The 26,481-nt window shown below is 47.4% G+C and overlaps 2 protein-coding genes across 9 annotated transcripts; one reads left to right on the top strand and one right to left on the bottom strand.

The window, feature by feature from the left end:
* On the top strand, nucleotides 1-24,650 carry LOC118080940 (butyrophilin subfamily 2 member A2-like). 8 transcript variants are annotated; one of them, XM_060270865.1, is made up of 10 exons: nucleotides 3,185-3,203; nucleotides 3,734-3,829; nucleotides 13,418-13,469; nucleotides 15,541-15,610; nucleotides 16,699-16,844; nucleotides 17,322-17,603; nucleotides 19,327-19,431; nucleotides 21,566-21,586; nucleotides 22,613-22,645; nucleotides 24,136-24,650. In XM_060270865.1, exons 5-10 carry the CDS (start codon nucleotides 16,778-16,780, stop codon nucleotides 24,648-24,650), a joined length of 1,023 nt encoding a protein of 340 aa, XP_060126848.1. In that variant the 5' UTR covers nucleotides 3,185-3,203; nucleotides 3,734-3,829; nucleotides 13,418-13,469; nucleotides 15,541-15,610; nucleotides 16,699-16,777. The 8 variants fall into 8 exon arrangements, with proteins under 8 accessions (XP_060126844.1, XP_060126848.1, XP_060126846.1 ...); XM_060270863.1 differs by having other exon boundaries at nucleotides 13,418-13,474; XM_060270866.1 differs by lacking the exon at nucleotides 15,541-15,610.
* LOC132591595 (uncharacterized protein K02A2.6-like) lies at nucleotides 5,977-10,898 on the bottom strand. Its single transcript, XM_060270834.1, has one exon. It carries the CDS (start codon nucleotides 10,408-10,410, stop codon nucleotides 6,340-6,342), a length of 4,071 nt encoding a protein of 1,356 aa, XP_060126817.1. The 5' UTR covers nucleotides 10,411-10,898; the 3' UTR covers nucleotides 5,977-6,339.
* Nucleotides 24,651-26,481: the final 1,831 nt, after the last annotated feature.

The following is a 26,481-nucleotide window of genomic DNA, read 5'->3' as shown; positions in this document are numbered from 1 at the left end:
TGGTTCATTGCCAGGATGGCTCCATCAATGGGACCGAAACTGAAGTTCTCTCTTGTGTTTTAAATATGAAAGCCTTCAGAGGTTGGGAGTGGTAATGATGAGGGAGGCGTCCAACCCTGGGCTGTGCAGAAATGGCATTTGGGGCACTTCTGGGAACAGACAGTGAGTTAGACAGACCTAAAGACAGCTTGTGAACAGCTCTCTCTGTCTCTGGGAGTCTGGCGGGAGACAGCAGATCATCTACAAGGTAGGAACACTTATCCTCTCCCTGTACATTTGTATATTAAGTGCCTCAAGTGTCCGGTGCTTTTTCTTCTAAAGGAACCCCAATTCCAGGCAGCACACTTTCTAGAACAGGGGCCCCAAACTAAGGTCCGGGGGCCAGATGCGGCCCAATCGCCTTCTAAATCTGGCCCGCAGACGGTCCGGGAATCAGCATGTTTTTACATGAGTAGAATGTGTCCTTTTATTTAAAATGCATCTCCGGATTATTTGTGGGGCATAGGAATTCGTTCTTTTTTTTTTTTCCAAAATATAGTCTGGCCCCCCACAAGGTCTGAGGGACAGTGGACCGGCCCCCTGCTGAAAAAGTTTGCTGACCCCTGCAAGAACTTCTTACCACCTGAGTGTGCAACAATATCATTTCTCAATATGTGGTACAACGGCTTAAAAAAAGACGTTCTCTTCCTAAATGAAGTCTTTCCTGGTGGCTTGCAACGTTTCCTGAACTTGCATCAGCTAAAACTTATAGAATTCAAAAAGAAAGAATAAACTTCTACTTACTAGCTCCCCTATAAGCCACTTGGAGAGGGCTATAGAACAGGCTCCACAGGTTGTTTTGCAATTTAGGAAAGGGTAAGATGAGTCCCCACATCCTTGTTGGAAGATTTGCCATATCCTTGCTGGATCATTTAAAAGCCCTCAGCGAAGTGAGCTCCAGTCATTAACCACAGAGAAGTCCTGCCAGCTCCCTGGAATACTCTGGGCACTGTCAGCGCAAATAAAAATACATTTCTTTCTGGAAAACAAGGTAAGCCATTACGATGTGGGTATAAGTGTTGATTGCTGGAACAATTGCTTGTGAAATGCAATGCAACATCTATTGAGCATCTTGTACAGGATCATATGATGCCAAGAGGAATATTTCATGTGTTTCATTTCATTGCGGAATGGGTTACATGGCTTAAAAAATCTGTCAATGATGATGGCTGAAATCCAAAAACTAACAGCTTACCAGAATTTGGCTTTTTGAACATTTTGAACATTTCTCATTCACAAATCTCGCGGCCCAGCACAATTACCTTTACTTTGTGCAGAAACATGTCGAAATTTTGTCGAAAATAAAAATTAAGCGGTATGCCTTTTCAAACATATGTCAGGATGTGATGATCTGCCACCTGAATGCTATGCTGATTGAAAATGTGAGACTGCTTCTTCACCGTAAATCGTGATCCCTGATGATTAAAACAAGTCTTGACTTGCCTAACTTGGTTCTTTTGGACTTTTTATTGACCCCAAATTAAAAGGGTTCACAGCTGGAAATCCTACACCCACCCTAGTTTTCAGCTCCCCCCCTTGATCTCCATGAAACTGTGATACATAAACTGAATAAATTGTGGAAGTGCTGCAATTCTGTGAGTTGTGGTGCAAGGGCTAGTGGAAGACAAGTGGTATGACCTAGTGCATGTCTTCTGCTAGCAAGCTTCATTATGGAAGGCCTTAAAAAGAAAACAGAAAAAAAGAGGCTGTGTGTTGGCTTGTGCACCTCAAGACCTTGTGCAAGAGATTGTGTCGTTGGCCGGCCAGAGGAAAGGACACCTTTCTGGATTTCAGTTCTCTTGTTTTGCTCAAGGGTCTTGCATGGCCTTGAAAGAGGTCCTCCTGCATGCTGGAGATAATAATAATAATAATAATAATAATAATAATAATAATAATAATAATTTATTTGTACCCTGCCCATCTGGCTGAGTCTTCCCAGGCACTCTGGGCGGCTCCCAATCAAGTGTTAAAACAATACAGCATTAAATATTACAAACTTCCCTAAACAGGGCTGCCTTCAGATGTCTTTTAAAAATAGGATAGCTGCTTATTTCCTTGACATCTGAAGGGCGGGCACCACTACCGAGATAGAGAAACTGGGGAGGGAAGTATAATACAGGTTTTTGTAGGCTTTGCTCCATGAGGTAAATAATAGCTTTTGTGGAGGTGGTTTAATTAAAAGAACAGCAATGGAAAGGGTTTACATAGGGCTTTTTCTCAGCCAGAGCTCAGTTCCAGCACCTCTCAGGTGGGCGCCGTTTTAACAGAACAAGGGAGGCATTCACGGTGAGTTCTAGCACCTCTTTTTCTATGAAAATAGCACTGGTTTATGCTCCTCTCCCATTGCAGTGTAGTCCTGATGCCTTTCAAAATATTTTTATTTGTTTTTACAAGTGTAGAATTATAATAAAACAGTCGTACCTCAGAAGCCGAATGCCTTGAGAGTCAAACGTTCCAGCCGCAAGCCTGGAAATGAGTGTTCCGGTTTGCGAACGTTCTTTTGGAACCCGAACGTCCGACGCGGCTTACACGGCTTCCGATTGGCTGCAGGAGCTTCCTGCAGCCAATCGGAAGCCGTACCTTGGTTTCTGAATGTTTTGGAAGTCGAATGGACTTCCGGAACAGATTACATTTGACTTCTGAGGTATGAATGTACAAAATAAAATATCCATATTGAGAGATTTCTCCGAATCTCTAGACTTCCCACCTTCCGCTCCATGGATCCTATTATCAGTGTAGTCCTGATCGCAATCTCCCACTCACAGTGGGATTAACAGCTGGACAAAGAGTATTTCTTTTGGTTTTTAATACTGTCCACCCCCCCGAATTCCATGAGTATGAAATATATAATTGCCGTACAAACCTATAGAGATATACAGTTAAATGCATCATATCTAATAGCTCCATGGTTACTGCTTTGTGTTTTTGTGTTGATTCCAATGTAACAAACCAGTAACAACTTCCCCCCTAAAAGTCTCTATTGATTGTATTTTTTTAAAACAAAAACAAAAACAAATATTTATTATATTTCATTTGTTTTTATTACTTTGTGGCCACCCTCAGTGAGAAGGAAGAGGCCCTGGCAGCCATGTCGTTTTCTCTGGTCTCTCGGATGAGCTTCCGGAACTTTCCAACGAGAAGCAGTGTTCAGCCGACGCTCAAAGGTAATGGCTACAACTGCTGCTACTGTATTCGTTTTCTCTCAGAACCCGTTGGATATCATAAGGCAAGGCTGGACCTACATTTGTAGATTCGGGCCATCATCCAAGTCAGTCAGGGTTGGCTTAAACCCAATGTGTTCCTTGGCAGGTCTGGTAATATAGAGGAAAATTACCTTGCAAGGATGCTCTGAGGTCAAACACAGCAAAGACCATAAAGCTCTCTGCAAAATACCGAACATCCTGTATAAAGGACACAGAAGTACCACAATAAACTCCCCATTGCATCCTAGTTTATTATTATTATTATTACATTTATATCCCACCTTCTCCTCACAGCAACTCTGTGAGGTGCGGTAGGCTGAGCAATAGAGACAGACCCAAGTTCACCCAGTGTGCTTTATGGCCGAGTGGGGATTTGAACCCTGGCCTCCCAGGTTCTAGTCCAAGACCCTAACCACTACTCCGTGTTGGCTCTATTTATGGAAGCATCTTGTTTTTTGTTTCCTTATCTTTCCCCCTTTGTGCCTCCCTAGGATTCTATTGTATCCTGTGGCTAATGCTGTGCTTTCTCGCGGAGCAGAGAGGTGGTGGGAAAGTCCTGGCTTCACTACCAAAGGGATGCTACCGAGGTAAATGATGAGTAAAATAAGACTGTGGGACGAGGGTTGGAATGATGATTATGATGATGATGATGCAACTTTCTAAAAGTCATTCTGGCTGAATTGGGAAATAATGCTAGAAAAGCCCTGGGCATTGAAAGCTGGCGATGTTGCAAGGCACTTTGGGGCTTTGTTAGGGTTGACACATTTCAAAAAGTGAGGCTCTGGACACAAAAGTTTTGACAAAGTTGAGCTTTTGTGGGGGGGGGGGGAATATCAAAAATAAGAAAAGTGAAGTTTTCGAACTATTTTAAAGGAAATTCACCAAAATCTAGGCTTTTGACATCAGTTGCGATATGTCCGGATTTTCCCGGACATTTCAGCGATTTCTACCTGGGCACTGTTCTGACTGCTATGTCCAGGAAATTCCAGACATATGAGAGCCCTAGCCCCTAGCTGTGTTAAATTCAGAGGTTGGGATACAGCTACCCTCCAAAAGTTGGACTACAAGCCCCATCAAACCCAGCCAGCATGTAGTCCAGCAGCACTCAAGGGTGTCAGATGCAGCACCTCTGCTGAAGGGACCATCACAGAAATGTGCTCTTGTGAGTACCCCAACCTCCAAGCGGCAAAAGACTCCAGGGGTGCCTATGCTTAGCCAGGCAGGGTTCCGTTTTCTTGGAATGAAGGTCAACAAAGAATGTGGTGTCTTTAAGATTTATGGTTTTATTATTTATTTATTCATACATACATACATACATACATACATACATACATACATACATACATACATACCCTGCCCATCTGGCTGGGTTTTCCCAGCCACTCTGGGCGGCTTCCAACAGAAGTATTAATTTAGCTTCCCTAAACAGGGCTGCCTTCAGATGTCCTCTAAAAGTCTGGTAGTTGTTTTTCTCTTTGACATCTGGTGGGAGGACGTTCCTCAGGGCGGGTGCCACTACCGAGAAGGCCCTCTGCCTGGTTCCCTGTAACTTGGCTTCTCACAGTGAGGGAACCGCCAGAAGGCCCTCGGCACTGGACCTCAGTGTCCGGGCAGAACGATGGGGGTGGAGACGCTCCTTCAGGTATGCTGGACCGAGGCCGTTTAGGGCTTTAAAGGTCACCACCAACACTTTGAATTGTGCTCAGAAACGTACTGGGAGCAAATGTAGGTCTTTCAGGACCGGTGTTCTGTGGTCTCGGCGGCTGCTCCCAGTCACCAGTCTAGCTGCCACATTCTGGATGAGTTGTAGTTTCCGGGTCACCTTCAGAGGTAGCCCCACGTAGAGCGCATTGCAGTAGTCCAAGCAAGAGATAACTAGAGCATGCACCACTCTGCGGGCAGGTAGGGTCTCAGCCTGCGTACCAGATGGAGCTGATAGACAGCTGCCCTGTATATACACAACCTGATCATAAGATGGAGGGGCTCAAAGCATCAGCACTCTACTGGTCTTGCCTGCGTATTTGGTTCCCAGGGAGATCCCCAAGCCATAACTCTGGGTCCAGTGCAGAACAAGAGAAGCTTCTAGCCAAAACTCTCACACACAAATTAAGTCTGGTTAAAGGTAGGTAGCCGTGTTGGTCTGGGTCGAAGTAAAATAAAAAATTGTAATTTGCTGAGAGTGCGGGAAATTACAGAGCTGTGATGGGGCAAACTACCATTCCCAGAATTCGTTCACCCAAGATGCTGAGGTCCAGCGCAAGGGCCTTCTGGCGGTTCCCTCACTGCGAGAAGCGAGGTTACAGGGAACCAGGCAGAGGGCCTTCTCAGTGGTGGCACCCACCCTGTGGAACACCCTCCCATCAGATGTCAAAGAAATAAACAACTATCTGACGTTTAGAAGACACCTGTGTAGAGAAGTTTTTTATGACTGATGTTTTAATGTATTTTTAATCTTTCGTTGGAAGCCGCCCAGAGTGGCTGGGGAAACCAAGCCAGATGGGCGGGGCATAAATAATACATTATTATTATTATTATTATTATTATTATTATTATTATTAGTATTATTTACTTTAAATAGATGGTGTGTACACAGCCGGTGGGGGGATTAGGCTTGGCCCAACCCCTCCTCTGCAAGGACTTGGTTGGGCCCATGATGCTTTGATGTTCTCTCTCCCCCCCCCCAGTTGCAGCTAAAGTGACCTTTGACCCGGTGAAATATACTCGGAGTCGAGAGTGAATTTCATGCTCTTTATTCAGCTCATAGTCATCAAGGAGGAGAAGAGAAGACGAATGGCTCTTTTCCCAAAACCATCTGCTTATATACATTATTTACACAATGGGCCTTGCGTGATTGGCTACTTCAGGGCTACACCTGTGGGCCAATTATATTGTGGATTGACTTCTGCCTGCAGCCTGATTGGCTGCTCCTACAGGCCAATCAGGTAGCAGATTCACTTCTGCCAGCCGCCTGATTGGCTGCTCCAGCAGGCCAATCAGGTTGCGGATTCACTTCCACCTGGAGTTGGATTGGGTAGCTCCCGCTGATTCTGAATCCTATTGTTCTAGGATTCAGCTCAGTACATAACACCCCTCCCCTCTAAGTTCCAGTCCTGCCCGGGAAGTTGCATTCGTAGTCCCCAAGGTCTGCTGGCCGCCTCCGTGTGCGTTGTGGCCTGGGGTGTTCCTTGGTCAGGGGTTCTGGTTCTGGCTCGTGTTCCGAGGCTGCTGGCTGTGCCGGGGCTGTCTGGTCTGGCGCCACTGAACCACTAGGTTGTAGCTCTGGTTCCGGTGTCCTTCCAGCCTCGGGGCGCCCCTCTGTGCCTACTGCTTCTGCTTCCCCTGCCCACCCCTCTCGCTCTACAGGCCTCACTGCCCTGCTGTCCCCTTGGGACCCCTCTGTCCCGCTCTCCTCCCGGGTTCCTCCTGGGAATCGTCGCCGTAGCTGGTCACAGTGGCGGCGCCAACATTGCCCCCCTTCCGTTAGTACCTCGTACGACACGGGACCGGTCACCTTGGTGACTGTGGCGGGTACCCATGCTGGGCCTGCCCCAAAATTCTTTGCATACACTGGGTCCTGGGCCACAAATGTCCGGGGGTTCCTGCCTTTCCCCACCACTACCTCATCCTGAGCTCTGTCGGGGTGAAGTCGGTCCAGTCTAGTTGCAAGGCGCCGGCCCATTAGTAATTCAGCTGGGCTCCGGCCCGTCGTTGTGCTTGGGGTGCTGTGCTGTGCTAGAAGAAATGCGGCAAGGCGGTATTCCCAGTCCCCTTGTGTCATGCGGCGGAGGCTGTCCTTGGTGGTCCGCACCATGCGCTCCGCTTGGCCATTGGTGGCAGGGTGGAATGGTGCTGAGCGGATGTGGCGGATGGCGTTCTGCGCTGTGAAGGTCTGGAACTCCTCTGACGTGAATGCGGTTCCATTGTCCGAGACGAGAGTGTCAGGGAGCCCGTGGGTCGCAAACAGCTTACGTAGTACCCGGATGGCTGCCGCCGTAGAAGTGGATGGTACCAGTGCGACCTCCAGCCATTTGGTGTAGGAATCCACCACTATGAAGAATGTTTTTCCCTGGAAGGGGCCAGCGAAGTCCACGTGCAAGCGTGACCATGGATGTCGGGCGGACTCCCAGGGCTGGACTGGGGCCCTTGGGGGATCCGGGCGGGATTCTTGGCAGGTCTGGCAGTGTTGGACCCAGGCCTCTATCTCTCTGTCAATCCCCGGCCACCACACATAACTCCTGGCAAGGGCCTTCATCCTCACTACCCCTGGGTGTGTCTCGTGTAGGGCTGTGAGGACCCTTTTGCGGAGGGGCTGGGGAACAACAACCCTGCTTCCCCATAACAGGCACCCCTTGTGGGCCGACAGTTCATGTTTGCGGTTTGTGTAGCCAGCGAATTCTGGCCCGGGGCTGCTGCTGGGCCATCCTCGCCACACCCAGTCCAGGACCCGGGAGATGACCCTATCTTTTGTGGAATGGTGCGCAACTTCTTGTGCCTGAATGGGTCGGTCGGGAAGCAGCTCCAGGGTCATAACCTCTTGCGCAGGCGCTGGGTCGGGGCCTGTTTCTGGTAGTGGTAGCCTGCTGAGGGCGTCTGCGTGGCCCATCGCCTTCCCAGGGCGGTGGATTAGTGCATACTGGTAGCCGGCAAGGAAAATTGACCACCTGAGGACACGTGGAGACAACACTTGGGGGGTCTGCTTCTCAGGGGCAAACAGGCCAAGCAACGGCTTGTGGTCAGTCACTATGGTAAAGGGCCGCCCGTACAAGAAATCATGGAATTTTTTTACGCCCTTCACGATTGCCAGACCCTCCTTGTCAATCTGTGAGTAGTTTCGTTCGGCTGCAGCAAGCGTCTGGGAGAAGTATGCCACCGGCACCTCTCTTCCATCCGGGAGTTGGTGTCCCAGGACAGCGCCGATGCCATAGGGAGAGGCGTCGCATGCCAGCACCACTGGCAGCCTCTCGTCGAAGTGTGCTAAGACCGAGTTCGAGACGAGCAAGTCCTTGACTGCCTGGAATGCGGCCCTTTGTCGCTGGCCCCACACCCAAGGGGCCCTTTTATCTAGGAGTCTGTGTAGGGGCTCCGCTACCGCTGCCTTATGGGGAAGGAAGGCATGGTAAAAGTTCAATAGTCCCAAGAATGACTGAAGTTCGGACTTGCTCTTGGGCGCTGGGGCCTCACAAATGGCCCGTACCTTGTCACCGGTTGGATGGACCCCTTCTGCGTCCACCTTAAATCCCAGAAAGTCCACCTGCGGCACTCCCAGTAAACACTTTTCCCGTTTCACCTTGAGGCCCGCCGTCTGGAAACGGTGCAGGACGGAGCGGAGGCGGTCCTCAAATTCCTCTGGTGTGGGCCCGGCGATCAGTACATCATCGAAGAAGGGGGTGACGCCAGGAATCCCTTTAAGGAGAGAGTCCATTAGATTCTGGAATATGCCTGGTGCCACGCTAACGCCAAATTGCAGCCGCTTTACTCTGAATGCCCCTCTGTGCGTCACAATCGTCTGAGCCTCTGCTGTGGCTTCGTCCACAGGCAACTGTTGATACGCTTGGGCCAAGTCCAGTTTGCCAAAGATTTTTGACCCAGCCAGGGTGGCGAGGACATGGCTGACCACTGGCACTGGGTATGCATGGGCCGTGAGAGCCTTGTTTATGGTGCATTTGTAGTCTGCACAGATGCGGACCGAACCGTTAGGCTTGACGGGTGTGACAATTGGAGTTTCCCAGGGGGCGTTGGGCACCGGCTCCAGCACTCCTTGCTCCACGAGCCGGTCCAATTCCTCGTCTATGCGGGGTTTCAGGGCGAACGGGACCCGGCGGGCCTTGTGCCTGATGGGTCGTACAGCGGGGTCTAGCTGTAGGGCAATGGGGGGTCCTGTATATCGTCCCAATGCCCCATCGAAAACCCCTGGAAACTCTTTGCATATGGCGTCCACGTCCACTTGTAAGCTAGTGCGGTTCACCCCGGTAACGGCTAGCCCCAGAGGTCCAAACCATGCCAGTCCCAGTAAGCTAACGTAGGGGCCCTTAACTACCAGCAAGTCCAATTGTTGCTTTCGCCCTCGATATTGCACCCTGAAGGTCCCCACCCCCATAGTAGGGACCTTACGTTTCTGGAAGTCCCGGAGGGTGAATGGGGCCGGCCTTAGTTTGGGACCCCCATTAGGGCACAGTTCCCTTAATGTTCGGGCCGAGATTATGGATAGAGTTGAACCCGTGTCCAGCTCCATGCGGCATGGGGCTCCCTCTATCTGTACCTCTATATAAATTTTCTCTGTGCTGGGATGGGGCAACTGGAATACCTGGTAGTCCGTGATCTCCGTTGAGTTGCCTTGGTGCATGGTGCCGTGTGACCTGGGGCTCCTGGGTCGGTCATCTGATGCTTGTCGACGGGTGAGTCGAGCCCGACACACCCGGGCGATGTGTCCCAATTTTCTGCACTGCCTGCACTCTGCGTTGCGGAAACGACAGGTCCTCCTCTCGTGGTTCTCCCCGCAGCTTGCACAGTTCCCTCCTTCTCGTCGAGGCTGCTGTGGTGTGTGTGCTGCTTGAGTGCGCCGCTGTACTCGGTGTACTTCCTCCCTGTCAGATTCGGATTCGTCGGTGAGGTCTTCGTGGTAGACCCTCGGTTGGGATGGCGGGGCCGGTCGTGCCTCTTGCGTTGACCTCTCGGCGGCTTCGGTTGCCAGGGCTTCCTCCAGAGCAATCTGGAACGTGAGGTCTTTTTTGGCGTAGAGGCGTCGTTGCAACATCTCGTCCCTCAGGCCACCGACGAGGCGGTCACGAAGCATGTTCTCCAATTCTGAGAAGTTGCATAACCGGGCGGCTTGGCGGAGGGAGGTCACAAACCCAGTTATGGTTTCCCCCGGGGCTTGCCGCTTTGCGTAGAAGGCATTTCGGCAAGCTACCACCGAGGGCTGTGGTGAGAAGTGCTCCTTCAGCCGTTCCATTATTGTTTTGTAAGAGACGGTAGCGACATCTCTAGGTGCAAGGAGAGCCCGGGCGATTTCAAACGTCTCCTCTCCACAGACGCTGAAGAATGTCGCCCTCTTCATGGCATCGTTGGTGACTTCTTTCGCTTGCAGGAGGAAGTTGAAACGGGCGGCGTACCCTTCCCAGTCTCCTGATGCTGGTTTGAATGGCGAGAAGCTGCTGTCGGTTGCCATTCTGGGTTCCTTGGGTCCTGGAGCTGAAGCCTGGATGCACGGTGCGATGCAGCGGTGCAGCAGGTGGCGGTGCTGCGGTGCAGTGCGTGGTGGCGGTCAGCTCAGCAGGATCCCATCCTCGTCGCCAGTGAAATATACTCGGAGTCGAGAGTGAATTTCATGCTCTTTATTCAGCTCATAGTCATCAAGGAGGAGAAGAGAAGACGAATGGCTCTTTTCCCAAAACCATCTGCTTATATACATTATTTACACAATGGGCCTTGCGTGATTGGCTACTTCAGGGCTACACCTGTGGGCCAATTATATTGTGGATTGACTTCTGCCTGCAGCCTGATTGGCTGCTCCTACAGGCCAATCAGGTAGCAGATTCACTTCTGCCAGCCGCCTGATTGGCTGCTCCAGCAGGCCAATCAGGTTGCGGATTCACTTCCACCTGGAGTTGGATTGGGTAGCTCCCGCTGATTCTGAATCCTATTGTTCTAGGATTCAGCTCAGTACATAACACCCGGACACTGCCCACCCGGCACTTGTTGTGTCTAACGACCGGAAGACAGTGACATCGGAAGGTGTGGACCACGCCGTGCCTCCCAACCCCAGGAGGTTCACTAAAAGCCCTGCCGTGCTGGGCTCTCCAGGGTTTAAATCTGGGAAGCATTGCTGGGAAGTGGTGTACGAAAACCAGAGGGAATGGGCGGTCGGGGTAGCGCGGCAGGGTGTGAAAAGGGATGTCTACCTCTCCCTTACCCCAGAGGAGGGGATTGTGCAGGAAGGTTTATTTTGGCTTCGGCGTCGGGAAAGCGACCCCCACCCACCTCCCCAAGGCTCTGGAACCATTGGGGTTCTTCTGGACTGCGATAAAGACACCGTGACTTTTTACATGGCTGGTAAAGTCATTAAGAAAAATGTTCCCCGCAATGGAGAGGTAGTTTATGCTTTCTTCTATCTGGGTGGAGGTGTTTCACTCCGCCTGCACGACTTGAGAGAGTGAGCGGAGAATTGCCCGCCAGAGCCACACCATGCATTTTTAAGGATTTAAGAGTCTCTGGCTTTATGTGGTAAAGATGCAGGAACAACAATACACATGTGGTGGGGTTGTGAGGAGATGAAGAAATTTTGGGGAGTAATACATGAGGAATTAAAGAAAATGTTGAAAATCCCAATTGTTAAAAAAAAAAACCAGAGTCATATCTCCTAGGTCTGATTGGGAAAGATATACCGCAAGTGAAAAAAATATTTTTCCAAATGCAATTACAGCAGTTAGGGTAGTGATTGCTTCTACTGTAAATGGAAATCTCAAATCTTGCCCTCAAAAGAGGAGTGGATTTGCAAATTAAATGAATATTTAGAACTGGAAAAGCTAACATCAGTTATAAGATATCAAGCAAATCAAAAATTAAAAAAGGAATGCAAATGTTTCGAAGACTACATGTTAAAATATTGTTATAAGAAAGATGTGCTAATATGCCTAGAATAAAAATGTAAAGTATATGTATGAATTGGAAAAGAAAAGCAATATTAGATGCACAAAGAATGATATATTTGGAGAATGCAAAGATAAACGTGGAGATAGAGATTTAAAGAAGTCAAATTGTGGCGGAGGTAAGCTGCGGGTGGGTAGGTGGGTATTCTAGATAATAAGTATGTAATGTTTGTTTTCAAGGGTTTGGGGATTGTATCTCCTCCTCCTCCTCCTCCTCCTCCTCCTCCTCCTCCTCCTCCTCCTCCTCCTCCTCCTCCTCCTCCTCCTCCTCCTCCTCCTGTTTTTTTCTGTATTACCAAAATATAATAATAAAGTTTCTTAATTAAAAAAAAAGAGTCTCTGGCTTTATGGGGAACGGTATGGCTGAAATTCCTCAACTCCAACCTTTCAGATTCAAATGTTGTAGAGTTGAAGGTGGTGTGAGAAACAGGCATCGTTTTTGATACCCTGTTCACCAGGAACAGGGAATTTTCTTGGCGCAGTGGGCCAGATCCTGATCTTCCACCACCACCATCACTGCTGACGAGCTTTGACAGGTGAATGGATTCAACGTTTTGCTCATCAGCTGATGAGTGCAGGATTAAAGTCTTCTGCTTTCTCTGTGTGTGTCAGTTCCCTATAGGGAGCTGGCGGGCGCAGCCAATGCAGGACCAAGTCCCATCCATCAGCTGACATCACACAATGATATTAGCTGATTGACAGTTAGGTGTGGTTTTAGGGAAAGAGCCTCACAGGCCACATTGGACCCTTCAGCAGGCCAAGACCAAAGATTCCTCACCACTGCCATAAGTCATCTCTCATAAACAGGTTTGCAGAGGGTTTCTTTGTGTATTGCTTCAGATACCTGCCAAACCTGTTTAACCCTTGAGACAAAAAGGACAATGCCTCTCTCTCATTCCATCTTCAGCTCTTAAAACTGCTGTCCATTTCCAACCTAGAGTAATCATTATGCAAAGTAAGGCAATGCTTCTGGACAATCAGTTACAGCCTCACCTTGGGCAAAAAAATCCTGCATTGCAGGGGGTTGGACTGGATGACCCCTGTGGTCCCTTCCAACTCTAGGATTCCATGATTCCATAGGCATACAAACAAAGTACGTATGCTGTGGTTTCTGTAAACATTTTGGGAGTAGACTGTTGACTGCTGGTGATTAGCTGCGGATGACGTGGGCTCGAAACTTGGCCTTCTTCCCGTTTCGTCTGTCATCTGCTGGCAGCTGATAAGACGGAGACAGATGGGGAACCTTAGAAGAATAACGTAACATCGGTCAGACAAGGAGATTTGGGGCTGCGTTCCTTACAAAAAGAGATCCCCCTCTCTTTCTCCACCTCACATTAGCTTGGCTTGAGGACCATCCAACGTGGAAATGACTGACAGGTACCAGCTGACTGATAAGAACGGTTGGAACCTCTTTCATCTTTCCATTGATTGCTGAAGTCCAGCTGTGATGTTGTAAGAAAAAAAGGGCCTTCTAACTTAGGGGAGATTCGAGAGGAAAAGAATCACTCAGAATTCTTTGGTTTTCAGGAGATGGAAGCTGAAGGCAACCTGGGACATCGGTGACAAATATTATTCACATGTAAGGTAAAAGAAAGTGCTATAGCATGATTTTGCAGCAGGTCAGCTTTAAAGCAACAAAAGAACATTCAGGCAAATTTGCTATGGACCGAAAAATATGTAGTTAATCCCTAAAACCATATATCTATTGCAGTGACTAACATTAAAGAGTTATTTAAAAGTTTTGAGGTGAAATGTTTCGGTTTCTGCATTCCTGGCTACATTGATGTGAACCGTTTTCACACCAGAGCAGCTAAAGAAAGAGGGGAACTGAAATGTTTTGTTTTAAACCTTTAATATATCTGTTTTGTTAGACCCTTTAATGACATGATTAGATGGATGGATGGATGATAGATATGTAAATATTTTATTACTGTGTTGTTGTTTAGTCGTTTAGTCATGTCCGACTCTTCGTGACCCCTTGGACCATAGCACGCCAGGCACTCCTGTCTTCCACTGCCTCCCGCAGTTTGGTCAAACTCATGTTCGGTCAAACTCATGTTATTACTGTAGCACTTCAATTATTGACGGGAGAGCTTTATATAAAACTAATACATTAGATAGTAAACAGCCTAAGTTAAACACTCTTAAATCTCAATGATTACAGTGGAACTAAGTGGAACTAACAGCTCCACGACAGAGAGGTGTGTGTTCAAAGTCCTGTCGAATCCAGCACGGGAGCAAGGCTTGCTCTGTGGTTAAAGGATTTCAACTTTAAAAGGGCTTTTGACTTTGGATGGCTTGAAAACACATCTTTAAAAATAAATAATAGCTTGATGGAAGATAGAAGGGAAAGTAAGAGCTCAGTTGGTTAGAGCATGGTGCTGATAATGCCAAGGTTGCATCCTGTGGAGTAACAGTGATTCGTTCCAAAGGACTCTCATCCTGGAGAGTAGTGACTACTGGGGTGCCACAGGGTTCTGTCTTGGGCCCAGTCTTATTCAACATCTTTATCAATGACTTGGATGATGGGCTTGAGGGCATCCTGAGCAAGTTTGCAGACGACACCAAATTGGGAGCGGTGGCTAATACCCCAGAGGACAGGATCACACTTCAAAATAACCTTAACAGATTAGACAACTGGGCCAAAGCAAACAAGATGAATTTTAACAAGGAGAAATGTAAGGTACTACACTGGGGCAGAAAAAATGAAAGGCACAAATACAGGATGGGTGACACCTGGCTTGAGAGCAGTACATGTGAAAAGGATCTAGGAGTCTTGGTAGACCACAAACTTGACATGAGTCAGCAGTGTGATGCAGCAGCTAAAAAAGCCAATGCAATTCTGGGCTGCATCAATAGGAGTATAGCATCTAGATCTAGGGAAGTAATAGTACCACTGTATTCTGCTCTGGTCAGACCTCACCTCGAGTACTGTGTCCAGTTCCGGGCACCACAGTTCAAGAAGGATACTGACGAACTGGAACGTGTCCAGAGGAGGGCAACCAAAATGGTCAAAAGCCTGGAAACGATGCCTTATGAGGAACGGCTTAGGGAGCTGGGTATGTTTAGCCTGGAGAAGAGAAGGTTAAGGGGTGATATGATAGCCATGTTCAAATATATGAAAGGATGTCATATAGAGGAGGGAGAAAGGTTGTTTTCTGCTGCTCCAGAGAAGCGGACACAGAGCAATGGATTCAAGCTACAAGAAAGAAGATTCCACCTAAACATTAGGAAGAACTTCCTGACAGTAAGAGCTGTTCGGCAGTGGAATTTGCTACCAAGGAGTGTGGTGGAGTCTCCTTCTTTGGAGGTCTTTAAGCAGAGGCTTGACAGGCATATGTCAAGAAAGCTTTGATGGTGTTTCCTGCTTGGCAGGGGGTGGGACTGGATGGCCCTTGTGGTCTCTTCCAACTCTATGATTCTATGATTCTATGACAGGATAGATGAGGATTGCGGCTAATGTGCTTTATGCCACTTCTCAGACCAGTGCCTTGGATGCAGAGCAAGGGTGCCATATTCCTAAAAGTGACAATCAGGACAAAATGGTTCAGCTTTCTTGGGGAGATGTTGACTGTTTTGGGGCTTTTCTTTGATTTGTAAAGCATTTTTATTTTATTTTTTTAAAAAAACCTTTCTTGCTAAACATCCAGGTTTTCCACCTTTCTGCTGCCTGAATCCTGGATGTATGGCAGCCCTAATGCAGAGTAAACACAGCCAAAGGTATTTCTAATTTCAAAATCCTGTTTGACTGCAGGTGTCAGGGAGGCAAAGCAAATGGGAAGAGAGTCCTCTTGCAAACCATCACAAAAGCCTATCACAGCAGTCGCCGACCTGGTGCCCCCTGGGTGCTTTGGACTGCAACTGCCATCAGCCCCAGCATGTGAGCTGGATGGGACTGATGGCAGTAGTTGCTCAAAACATCTGGAGGGAACCAAATTGTTGTTGTTGTTGTTGTTGTTGTTTAGTCGTTTAGTCGTGTCCGACTCTTCGTGACCCCATGGACCATAGCACGCCAGGCACTCCTGTCTTGCACTGCCTCCCGCAGTTTGGTCAAACTCATGTTCGTAGCTTCGAGAACAGTGTCCAACCATCTCGTCCTCTGTCGTCCCCCTTCTCCTAGTGCCCTCAATCTTTCCCAACATCAGGGTCTTTTCCAATGATTCTTCTCTTCTCATGAGGTGGCCAAAGTATTGGAGCCTCAGCTTCAGGATCTGTCCTTCCAGTGAGCACTCAGGGCTGATTTCCTTCAGAATGGATAGGTTTGATCTTCTAGCAGTCCATGGGACTCTCAAGAGTCTCCTCCAGCACCATAATTCAAAAGCATCAATTCTTCGGCGATCAGCCTTCTTTATGGTCCAGCTCTCACTTCCATACATCACTACTGGGAAAACCATAGCTTTAACTATACGGACCTTTGTTGGCAAGGTGATGTCTCTGCTTTTTAAGATGCTGTCTAGGTTTGTCATTGCTTTTCTCCCAAGAAGCAGGCGTCTTTTAATTTCGTGACTGCTGTAAAGTAAATTAGTAAAGGCTGATCTATTGGAAGAGCACCAAGGGCCAGATAGAGAGGCATGGAGGGCCATATTCAGCTCCTGGGGGACCTGAGGCTCCCCATCCTTGAGCTAATCCCAAAGTAACATCTTCCCAGCATCTTCTTGTGGTCATCATGGACCATTCCGCAAGCTTGCACCTTAAGTTACAAAACTTTATGAAAACAGAGAGAACCAGTTTGTAAATCTCCCTCCCTCTCCTCTCTCTCTCTCTCTCTCTCTCTCTCTCTCTCTCTCTCTCTCTCTCTCTCTCTCCAGGGTTTGAACCATTTGATTTATCCCCGGAGGCCAGAAAAGAAAGAAAAGGGAAGCTCCCATCTTCTCTTGTGACCCAGAAATGTGTTTCTTTCTGTTCATTCTCACCATTTTCTTTGTTATTCCAACTGTAAATAATGTGGACCCTGGTAAGTCTCTCACTACGTAGTATCTCTCACAGAAATGTAATTGTTCGTGGCTAAAGTGTCTTATTTTTCTCTGAAGGGAGCAAATAATAATAATAATAATAATAATAATAATAATAATAATAATAAATAAATAAATAAAAAATCTACCAGCAGCCTAGATACAGGCTTCTCATACGTACCAAAAGTACCATGAAATTGTAAGTTGTTGTGGCATATTTAGGTCCATCTAACTCAGGATCCAGCTGTGGTCAAACCCAGGTCTTGGGGAAGATTATTAAGTCACAACCATGCCATACATTTAGAGCACTCTGATACCACTTTATTTATTTCATAAACTATACTGACTGATTATAAGAAAAGAAAACCTCAAAGTGGTTTAAAGAAACAGTTGTTATTGCTGGGTTTTTAAAGCTTCTTTTGAATAGATTCCGGAAAGACTTCGAATTATTCCACTATTTCTGTTTGTTCCCAATTCAGCAACAGGCCCTGCTCCCCTTATTTCCATCAAAGGCTATCAGGACCAAGGGATCCGAATAGTTTGCCGATCCAGTGGTTGGTACCCAAAGCCTGAGATCCTATGGAGAGATCCCAATGGAAGGCATTTGCCTTCACTGGGACAAAAAATTTCCATGGAGGGCAATGGGTTGTTTGAGGCGCAGAACGACATCATCCTAACAGGAAGTTCAAATCATAGCCTAACCTGTGTGGTCCGGAACAGCTTCCTCAACCAGGAAAAGGAATCAACTATTCATATAGCAGGTAAGCTGTCCAGAATTCTTGATAACGGTTCTGTATTTTGGGGCTGTGGCTTTGTACAAAGTATGCCTTCAAAATACATACTTTCCTTCAAATAATTCTGGGAAATGTAGTTGGTTAAGGGTCAGGGCTAAACTACAGTGCCCAGAATCCTTTGAGGGAAAGGATGCGCTTTGAATGTGCTTCGAAGGTATACACAGCCTTAGATTCTCAAGTGATGTGTAGTGAACGAGTGAGGGGAGACGTCTCAAGTCAACCAGCGTTGACACCAACGTATTCTAAAGAGAAGGAACTCGAGAAGAGAACCAGTGAGAACTTCTAGCAGGCTCTCTTCCCAACTAGGTCACTAGGGACAGTGGCAGATTAAATTCGCTGTTGAAATGTACACCAAGATGATTTCACAAGACCGTAGAATTGTAGAGCTGGAAAGGACCTTGATGGTCATCTGATCTAGTCTCCCATCCAGTTTGAAACCATACTGGAAGCTGCTGAGCTTTGCAAATGTGCTAGCAATTTTATTGCTGCACCACTTTCTCAGCTCCATGTTACTTTTCATCAACAGCTGACTTCCTCAAACTCGTCCCTCCAGATGTTTTTGGCCTACAACTCCCATGATCCCTAGCTAGCAGGACCAGTGGTCAGGGATGATGGGAATTGTGGTCCCAAAACATCTGGAGGGCCAAGTTTAAGGAAGCCTGATCAACAGGAAGAGAGGGAGAGAGATGGGGAAGTCTGTTGTTGTTTAGTCGTTTAGTCGTGTCTGACTCTTCGTGACCCCATGGACCATAGCACGCCAGGCACTCCTGTCTTCCACTGCCTCCCGCAGTTTGGTCAAACTCATGTTCGTAGCTTCGAGAACACTGTCCAACCATCTCGTCCTCTGTCGTCCCCTTCTCCTAGTGCCCTCAATCTTTCCCAGCATCAGGGTCTTTTCCAGGGAGTCTTCTCTTCTCATGAGAAGCCTCAACTTGGAGCCTCAACTTCACGATCTGTCCTTCCAGTGAGCACACAGGGCTGATTTCCTTAAGAATGGATAGGTTTGATCTTCTTGCAGTCCATGGGACTCTCAAGAGTCTCCTCCAGCACCATAATTCATATGCCTGTTGTCTTTGTCCATGGAGTTTTCTTGGCAGGGATACTGGAGTGGCTTGCCAGTTCCTTCTCCAGGTGGATCACGTTTAGTCAAAACTCTCCACTATGACCTGTCCATCTTGGGTGGCCCAGCATGGCATAGCTCATAGCTTCTCTGAGTTATTCAAGCCCCTTCGCCACGACAAGGCATTGATCCATGAAGGGAGTGGGGAAGACACAGGGACCCAATTTTATTTATTTAGAGGATAGGAAGAAGTGCTATATTATAATACGTTAAATTAAAATCACTATCAATTCAGGATCTAGGCAATGGCGAGCTCTTACTGCAACAGCAGGGGCGCATTTTAAGCTCCTCTCAGGATCAGGAATTTCCTGCAGAACAGGAGGCTTATTAAAAGTTCAGTGCTTGGAGGATAGGGAGGGCAATATTCAGTGACTCAAGTGTGCAGAACCAGCATGCAGCTCAGAAGCCTATAAAAATTCCTGCAGCATGGTCAGAAGGGGAATTAAACATGGAGAACGCAACAGCGGTGGGGAGGGGGAGGCACTGCCAAATCTTCGGCGTCTGTTTTCCTTTTATTTGATTCAGAAACCCGGTTTATAACATTATTGGTAATTTGCTTTGTTTTCACAGATGACTTTTTCCCAAAGATCTCTCAGTGGATAGCTGGCTTGTGTGTCTCCCTCATGGCTCTGCTCGGCTTCATTCTCCTCCTCCTTTACCTGTTTAATATAAACAGTGAGTAGATAGGAAGCTGCCTCATGCCCAGTGTGTAAATGGTGTCATTATGTGCTTTTGATACCAGGTGCACTGTGTAGCATCTTCTAGCTCAGTCTGTAGATCATCAGACTCTCAAGCTCAGGGTTGTGGGTTCAAGCCCCATGTTCGACAAAAGATTCCTGCATTGCAGGGGTTTGGACTATATCAGTGTTTCCCAAATTTGGGTCTCCAGCTGTTTTTGAACTACAGTTTCCCCTGACCACTGGACTAATGGTCCTAGCCAGCAGGTCCAGTGGTCCAGTGGTCAGGGGGATTTGTAGTTCAAAAACAGCTGGAGACCCAAGTTTGGGAAACATTGGACTAGACTAGATGATCCTTGGGATACCTTCCTACTCCACAATACTGTGATTCTAAACATGTGGGTTACAGTTCTGTTCTTGTTAGGGAGAGGCTTTAAGGGACCTCTGACTGTTAGGTCCAGTCATGGACGACTCTGGGGTTGCGGCGCTCATCTTGCTTTACTGGCCGAGGGAGCCGACATACAGCTTCCAGGTCATGTGGCCAGCATCACAAGCCGTTTCTGGCGAACCAGAGCAGCGCACGGAAATGCCGTTTACCTTCCCGCCAGAGCGGTGCCTATTTGTCTACTTGCACTTTGACGTGCTTTAGAACTGCTAGGTTGGCAAGAGCAAGGACCGAGCAATGGGAGCTCACCCGTCGCAGGGATTCGAACCACCGACCTTCTGATCGGCAAGCCCTAGGCTCTGTGGTTTAACCCACAGCGCCACCTGCACCCCAGGGAGAGGCTTACAAAATTCTTTTCTAGCCTCCGGACGGGTGTGTCTTCACAGCTCTCCTCCAGACAACCTGTTTATTCAGCATTCGTCCTGATTTGCTTGCACAGAGGTTAGATTTGGGAGGAAGCGAGTATCCATCTAATTGTTTGTTCATTTGTGATTTGTGCTCGCGATGCTATTGGGGCAGTTACACGAGACCCCACTTTAGGACTGTTGGCATCTGCAAATGTTTCAGAGCAGACATTCTGCTTTGTTTCCAGTCAGGGCATCTGGACCAGGGATGGGGAAATGTCTGACCCACAGGCCAGATTTGCCCCACCAGGCCTCCCCATTTCTCCTCCAAACAATGCTCACCTCCCCACAACTGACATCATATGTGATATAAAGTAATAATAATAATAATAATAATAATAATAATAATAATAATAATTTATTTATTTATACCCTGCCCATCTGGCTCGGTTTCCCCAGCCACTCTGGGCGGCTTACAACAGAAAAATAAAATACAGTAATCTTTTAAACATTAAAAGCCTCCCTAAACAGGGCTGCCTTCAGATGTCTTCTAAACGTCTGGTAGTTGTTTTTCTCTTTGACATCAGATGGGAGGGCGTTCCACAGGGCGGGCGCCACTACCGAGAAGGCCCTCTGTCTAGTTCCCTGCAACTTGGCTTCTCACAACGAGGGAACCGCCAGAAGGCCCTCGGTGCTGGACCTCAGTGTCCGGGCAGAACGATGGGGGTGGAGACGCTCCTTCAGGTATAAAGTGTGAGACAGGTGGACATGTGGCTGGATTGGTTGGAGCGCACAAGGGTTCCCCATTGGGAACTCCCTCGCTGACCCAAACCCAGTAGATAGAAGGATTCAATGGGGTATTCAGTCCTACTTATACTCTTTCTCTCCCCCCCCATCCCCACAGACCAACTTTTACAGGTGGGTGGCAGTGGCGGGAGATAAAGATCAGGCCCGTTGGGCCAATAATACTTCCCACCCCTGATCTAGGCCAGGATTGTCTTCTTTGACTGTAGGTGGTCTCAGGCCCAGCCTACATACAGTAGCTCTGGCCCTAAGTGCTGGTTTTGTTTGTTGAAAAGCAGCCTATGCAGGGTCCCCAGAATGAGAAGCCATGGCTTTAACTCCTGGCCCCCAGTGTGGGCCTAATCCACATTGTTGCCTCCAGACATAATTTGCATCGCCAAAAAGAAAAGGTCCCATCTGCTTCAGTCTTGCTCTTAATTAATCATAATACCAGAGGAAAATCAGCACACCTTACTCGGACCAGAAAAAACGGATGGCAATATTGTACACTCAAATGTTTACAGCAGTTATAATTATTTCTTCTTTCCTTTCTCTTCTAGGAAAGCTTTATGCAGAACTGAGTAAGTCATTCTCCCTCTTTTGAGAAGAAAAACACATTTAGGCCGCAGTCCTGTGCAGAGGGAGGCGGTCTTAAGTCCATTAATTTCAATCAACTTAACCATGCCTAAGAGTACATTTCTTGTTGCTTAATCAGATAGAAATCCCACTGGTTTCACTTGGCTTTACTCCCTAGTAATTGTGCATAGAATTGCACTGACTCTGTAATGGATTGTGGCCTTAAAAACGGAGGGAAGAATATTTTATTAAAATTAGGGTGTTTTTTTTTAAGTACTGTAGACGTAAATATTTGGTTCAGTTAAAGCCAATAGCAAAAACTGATGGCTGAAACAACGCAAACAACTTGAGTGGGTAAAAATAATTGATTCAGAATTTCCACCGTAAAAAATATTTCAAAAAACTTCCCCCAGTTTAGAATAAGGCTTGTTAGGTAGCAAAACTGCCAACTCTACACTAACAGGACACTGGGTGTTTTTTCTCCATGTTTCCAAGAACAGGTGAAATTCATAAAATTGAGGCATTTAGCCTCAGTTCCTTAAAAAAAAAAAAGTTTGAATTATAGGAGGGGACTCTCCCAATGCACAAGATTTTACATCCACACCATAGATTTAAAACATATTCAACATTGTTTTCCCCATAGAATCCTGCGAACTGTGGTTTGTTTAATGGTGCTGGGAATTGAAGCTCTTGAGGAGTAAACTACAGTTCCCATAACTGCCACAAAGCACAGGCACTCCCTGTACAATGTCCAGTGACCTATTCTGAGGCAAAATAACCCAGGAGAGCGTAGAAGGGCCCATACCATTTAATGGCACCAAAAACTATTCAGAACAGGCCTCAGAGGAGGGTCAGCACACCAGAAGAGAAGGCTGAAGTCAGTACATCTCTCTGAGGTGGCCCCTTGTCTTGTGCCAGGCCTACATAGCTGTCAGCACTGAAATAGTATTGGTGTTCTTTTTATGTGCAAAGCACCCAAGATCAAGATTTTCCATGCCAATGTTGATTTGTCGTTGTGTGGTTGCTTTTAGGTTGGAGGAACTTGGTGATGCCAATCAAAAAAGGTAAACGGCTCTCCTGTTTTCGTATGCGTGTCACAATGCATTATTTCAGGCATGAAATCTGTCGCCACTCCCTGATGCTGAATTTTTGACACTAATTTAGGGTGCAATAAAATTACCATGGTGCGGTTTTTACTCCATAGAGAGTGGGGGCAGGGAAGGGGCACCTGTGAGGTGAATATCTTTCCCGTGGTGAGATTTAGGACTCACCATGTGATGGGAGTCTGGTTATCCATTCGGGTCACATTTTTTAATAGTGACTTCAGAAGGATTCTCAACGGTTGCCAGAATCTTTGTTTGTTTGTTTATCAAGATTTATATACACTTGATTTGGTTTTTTTTAATAAAAAAAACAAGAAAACCTCTACGCGTTTTACAAACCTTGTCCTCCATTAATTGTTATTGGTGCCACAGAATACCTGTTTTGCATCTGAAATAAATTATATATTAGTGTGGCGGCACCTGGACTTTGAAACTCCCTGCCTGTTGATATCCCTGGCAAAAACAATTTTGTTTAGACAAGCCCACTCAGATATTGGAATGCTGGTGTGTTTTTAGTTTGCTGCTGGTTTCAATTGTTTTAATGCTCAGATAAGTTTTGATTAAAGATTTTATTGTTTCCTTCTTTTCATAAACCCCTGAGGGATTATTTATTTATTTATTTATTTATTTATTATTGATATTATTTTACAATCAAGCAGTGTATCAACCTTATGAAATGAATGAATCAATGTAAGGAAACACTGCTGCTGTGGATAAATTTCAAATCTCTAGGGGGGAAAGCAATTCCTCCACTTTACTGCCAGATAGTATTAAAAGGTATAGGTAAAGGTAAAAGACCCCTGACAGTTAAGTTCCCGCCAGAGCGGTGCCCATTTATCTACTTGCACTTCTTGGCAGAAACTGGGACAGAGCAACGGGAGCTCACCCCGTCACAGGGATTCGAACTGCTGACCTTCTGATTGGCAAGCCCAAGAGGCTCAGTGGTTTAAACCACAGTGCCACCCGTATCCCTTCCAGATAGTATTACTTGTGCATAATGTTGACACATGAGCATCTCCTCTTGGGTGTATTCTTTTAATTCAAACTTGCAGCAGAGTTTTTTCTTAAAGAAAATATTTATTATTTACACAAATTTACACTGGTCAAATAAAACAACATAATTCCTTCTCCTCTAGCCATCCAGTTCTGAGATTCAATTGCTCATTCACAACTTTGTTCATTTACACACTGACTCTGACCTTTATTGACCACATGCCCTTAATAAAGGCACCTGTTGCTGCCGAGATTTTTCTGTTGCCTAGCAACCTGTTCAAGACCAATTCTCAAGTTCTTTCTAGAATATTCCAATAAGTCAAGGAGGTGGCAGGCAGATAGCATGTTCCAGTGCAACTGGTTATGCTGGCCCTCAGCCGCAACACTGTCTGGTTAACACTGATATTGCCCTCCTTCCTTCCGTGATCTCCCTCCTTCTCATCTTCTCCATCCTGCAGCAAATGTAACCCTGGATCCGGACACAGCGCACGACGAGATCATCCTGTCTGCGGACCAGAAGAACGTCATACAAGGCTTCACGTGGCACACCCTGCCTGACAGCCCCCTGAGATTCAGCGTTGAGCGCTGCATTTTGGGAAGCGAGGGCTTTTCCTCAGGAAGGCACTACTGGGAAGTCGAGGTGGGCGAGGAGGGGTACTGGGCCGTGGGGTTGGCAAGGGGTTCCGTGAGGAGGAAGGAGTGCCTCAGCCTTGACCCCAGCGAAGGGATCTGGGCCATGGAGAAGTGCCGGATCCAGTACCAAGCTCTCACCGTCCCCGAGACCCCCCTGTCTTTGAGGAAGAGACCCAGGAAACTTGGAGTTTACTTGGACTACGAGATGGGGCAAGTGGCGTTTCATGACGTCAACCACAAGACACCCATCTTCACTTTCCCCTCCGCTGCTTTCAACGGGGAGGAGGTCTTCCCTTTCCTGCAAGTCGGGGTGGGATGCTGGCTTCGAGTGTGCCCCTGAGACCTTCTTTGTGTGAGGGTTAATGCGCAAGCAAGGCCCCCATGACACAGCGGACTTGGAAGGCACCTCAGAAGTCATCTAGTTGAACCCCCTGCTGGTATCTGCACGGGTATCTGTTACTACAGCATCCCTGAGAGGTGGGCATCCAGCCGCTGCTTATGCACCGGGGGTGGTGTGTGTGCATCTATCATTTTATGTTTTACTGTGCTTTTTAATATTTTGTGGGGAGCCGCCTAGAGCCGGCATCCCCAAACTGTGGCCCTCCAGATGTTTTGGCCTACAACTCCCATGATCCCTAGCTAACAGGACCAGTGGTCGGGGAAGATGGGAATTGTAGTCCAAAACATCTGGAGGGCCGAAGTTTGGGGATGCCTGGCCTAGAGTGTCTGGGGCAAGCAAGCTGGGTGGGAGTCATACAAATAAAATCACCGCCATCATCAAAATTCAGCAGGAAAAGCATGGGCAGCTAGCGAACTGCTATCCCTTCGCAGAGGAGCAAATGGACAGGATGAAGCTGGCACTCTCTGAAATGCAAGGTGTCCTTGAGCATGAATAAACCAGGCAATCAAAACCAGGGGACAACCTTCGCTCTGTGATGTCACCAGCAGCAATATCGGAGCAAGTGTTAACCACGGAAGGAAGCGTTGCTCTGATTATGCGCCACTGCCTTCAAATGCGATAGCCAAGGAAGAATATTTGTGGGTTGGCCTCCCCCTGGATTGCATGCGGGTAAAAGCATTCAAGAGCACCCTTGGTGTTTACCAGTTCAAATCTCCTTCACTGACTGGATTCACTGTGTGGGGGTAGTTTTGACTTTGAAGCAATTTGTTTGACCAAACACAACAAGACCTACTGAGAGTCATACGGGGACCAGAGAAATGAGAAGGCAGACAATGATATTGTGGCATTCTTGAATTGCCTAAAGTAATTATGTCCAAGATTTTAGTGGAAGTTGGCTTGCAGGTCTCATGCTGCTTTTGTGTCGTTATTATTGAATATTTGTTTAAATGAACATAAATAAAAGCCTCTTCAAGTGCTAAGGTGAGATCTACTCGGTATACATGGTTCCGTGTTCCATTAATTACCTAATTCATTTAAGTACTCTTAAGCCAACCTAGCAGTTCGAAAGCACATCAAAATGCAAGTAGATAAATAGGAACCGCTATAGCGGGAAGGTAAACGGCGTTTCCGTGTGCTGCTCTGGTTCGCCAGAAGTGGCTTTGTCATGCTGGCCACATGATCTGGAAACTATACGCCGGCTCCCTCGGCCAATAATGCGAGATGAGCGCGCAACCCCAGAGTCGGTCACGACTGGACCTAATGGTCAGGGGTCCCTTTACCTTTAAGCCTACATTATAGGGACATGGGTGGCGCTGTGGGTTAAACCACAGAGCCTAGGGCTTGCTGATCAGAAGGTCGGCGGTTTGAATCCTCACAACGGGGTGAGCTCCCATTGCTCGGTCCCAGCTCCTGCCAACCTAGCAGTTCGGAAGCACGTCAAAGTGCAAGTAGATAAATAGGTACCACTCCGGCAGAAAGGTAAACGGCTTTTCCGTGCACTGCTCTGGCTCACCAGAAGCAGCTTAGTCATGCTGGTCACATGACCCAGAAGCCGTACGCCGGCTCCCTCGGCCAGTAAAGCGAGATGAGTGCCGCAACCCGAGTTGTCCGCAACTGGACCTAATGGTTAGGGGTCCCTTTACCTTTACCTACACTGGAAGACTCTAACCATGGGCATACCCACACTGCTGCTTTCCCCTGGGAAAACCCGCTGTTTGCCACCAAACTGCAGCAAACATCCATCAAGTTTCCTCTGGATTGGCATTTGCGA

This window comes from Zootoca vivipara, chromosome 2 (assembly GCF_963506605.1).
Source record: "Zootoca vivipara chromosome 2, rZooViv1.1, whole genome shotgun sequence".
NCBI classification, from domain to species: Eukaryota; Metazoa; Chordata; class Lepidosauria; order Squamata; family Lacertidae; genus Zootoca; species Zootoca vivipara.
The sequence above is the reverse complement of the archived record's forward strand: the minus strand, read 5'-3'. Positions and strand labels throughout refer to the sequence as shown.

Bases quoted from the DNA above. Each gene is read 5' to 3' on its own strand.
- LOC118080940 (XM_060270861.1), top strand. From the start codon at position 3,128: ATGTCGTTTTCTCTGGTCTCTCGGATGAGCTTCCGGAACTTTCCAACG. The intron at 17,604-19,326 runs GTAAGCTGTCCA...TTGTTTTCACAG, and splicing joins ATCAACTATTCATATAGCAG to ATGACTTTTTCCCAAAGATC. The intron at 19,432-21,565 runs GTGAGTAGATAG...TTTCTCTTCTAG, and splicing joins TTACCTGTTTAATATAAACA to GAAAGCTTTATGCAGAACTG.
- LOC132591595 (XM_060270834.1), bottom strand. From the start codon at position 10,410: ATGGCAACCGACAGCAGCTTCTCGCCATTCAAACCAGCATCAGGAGAC.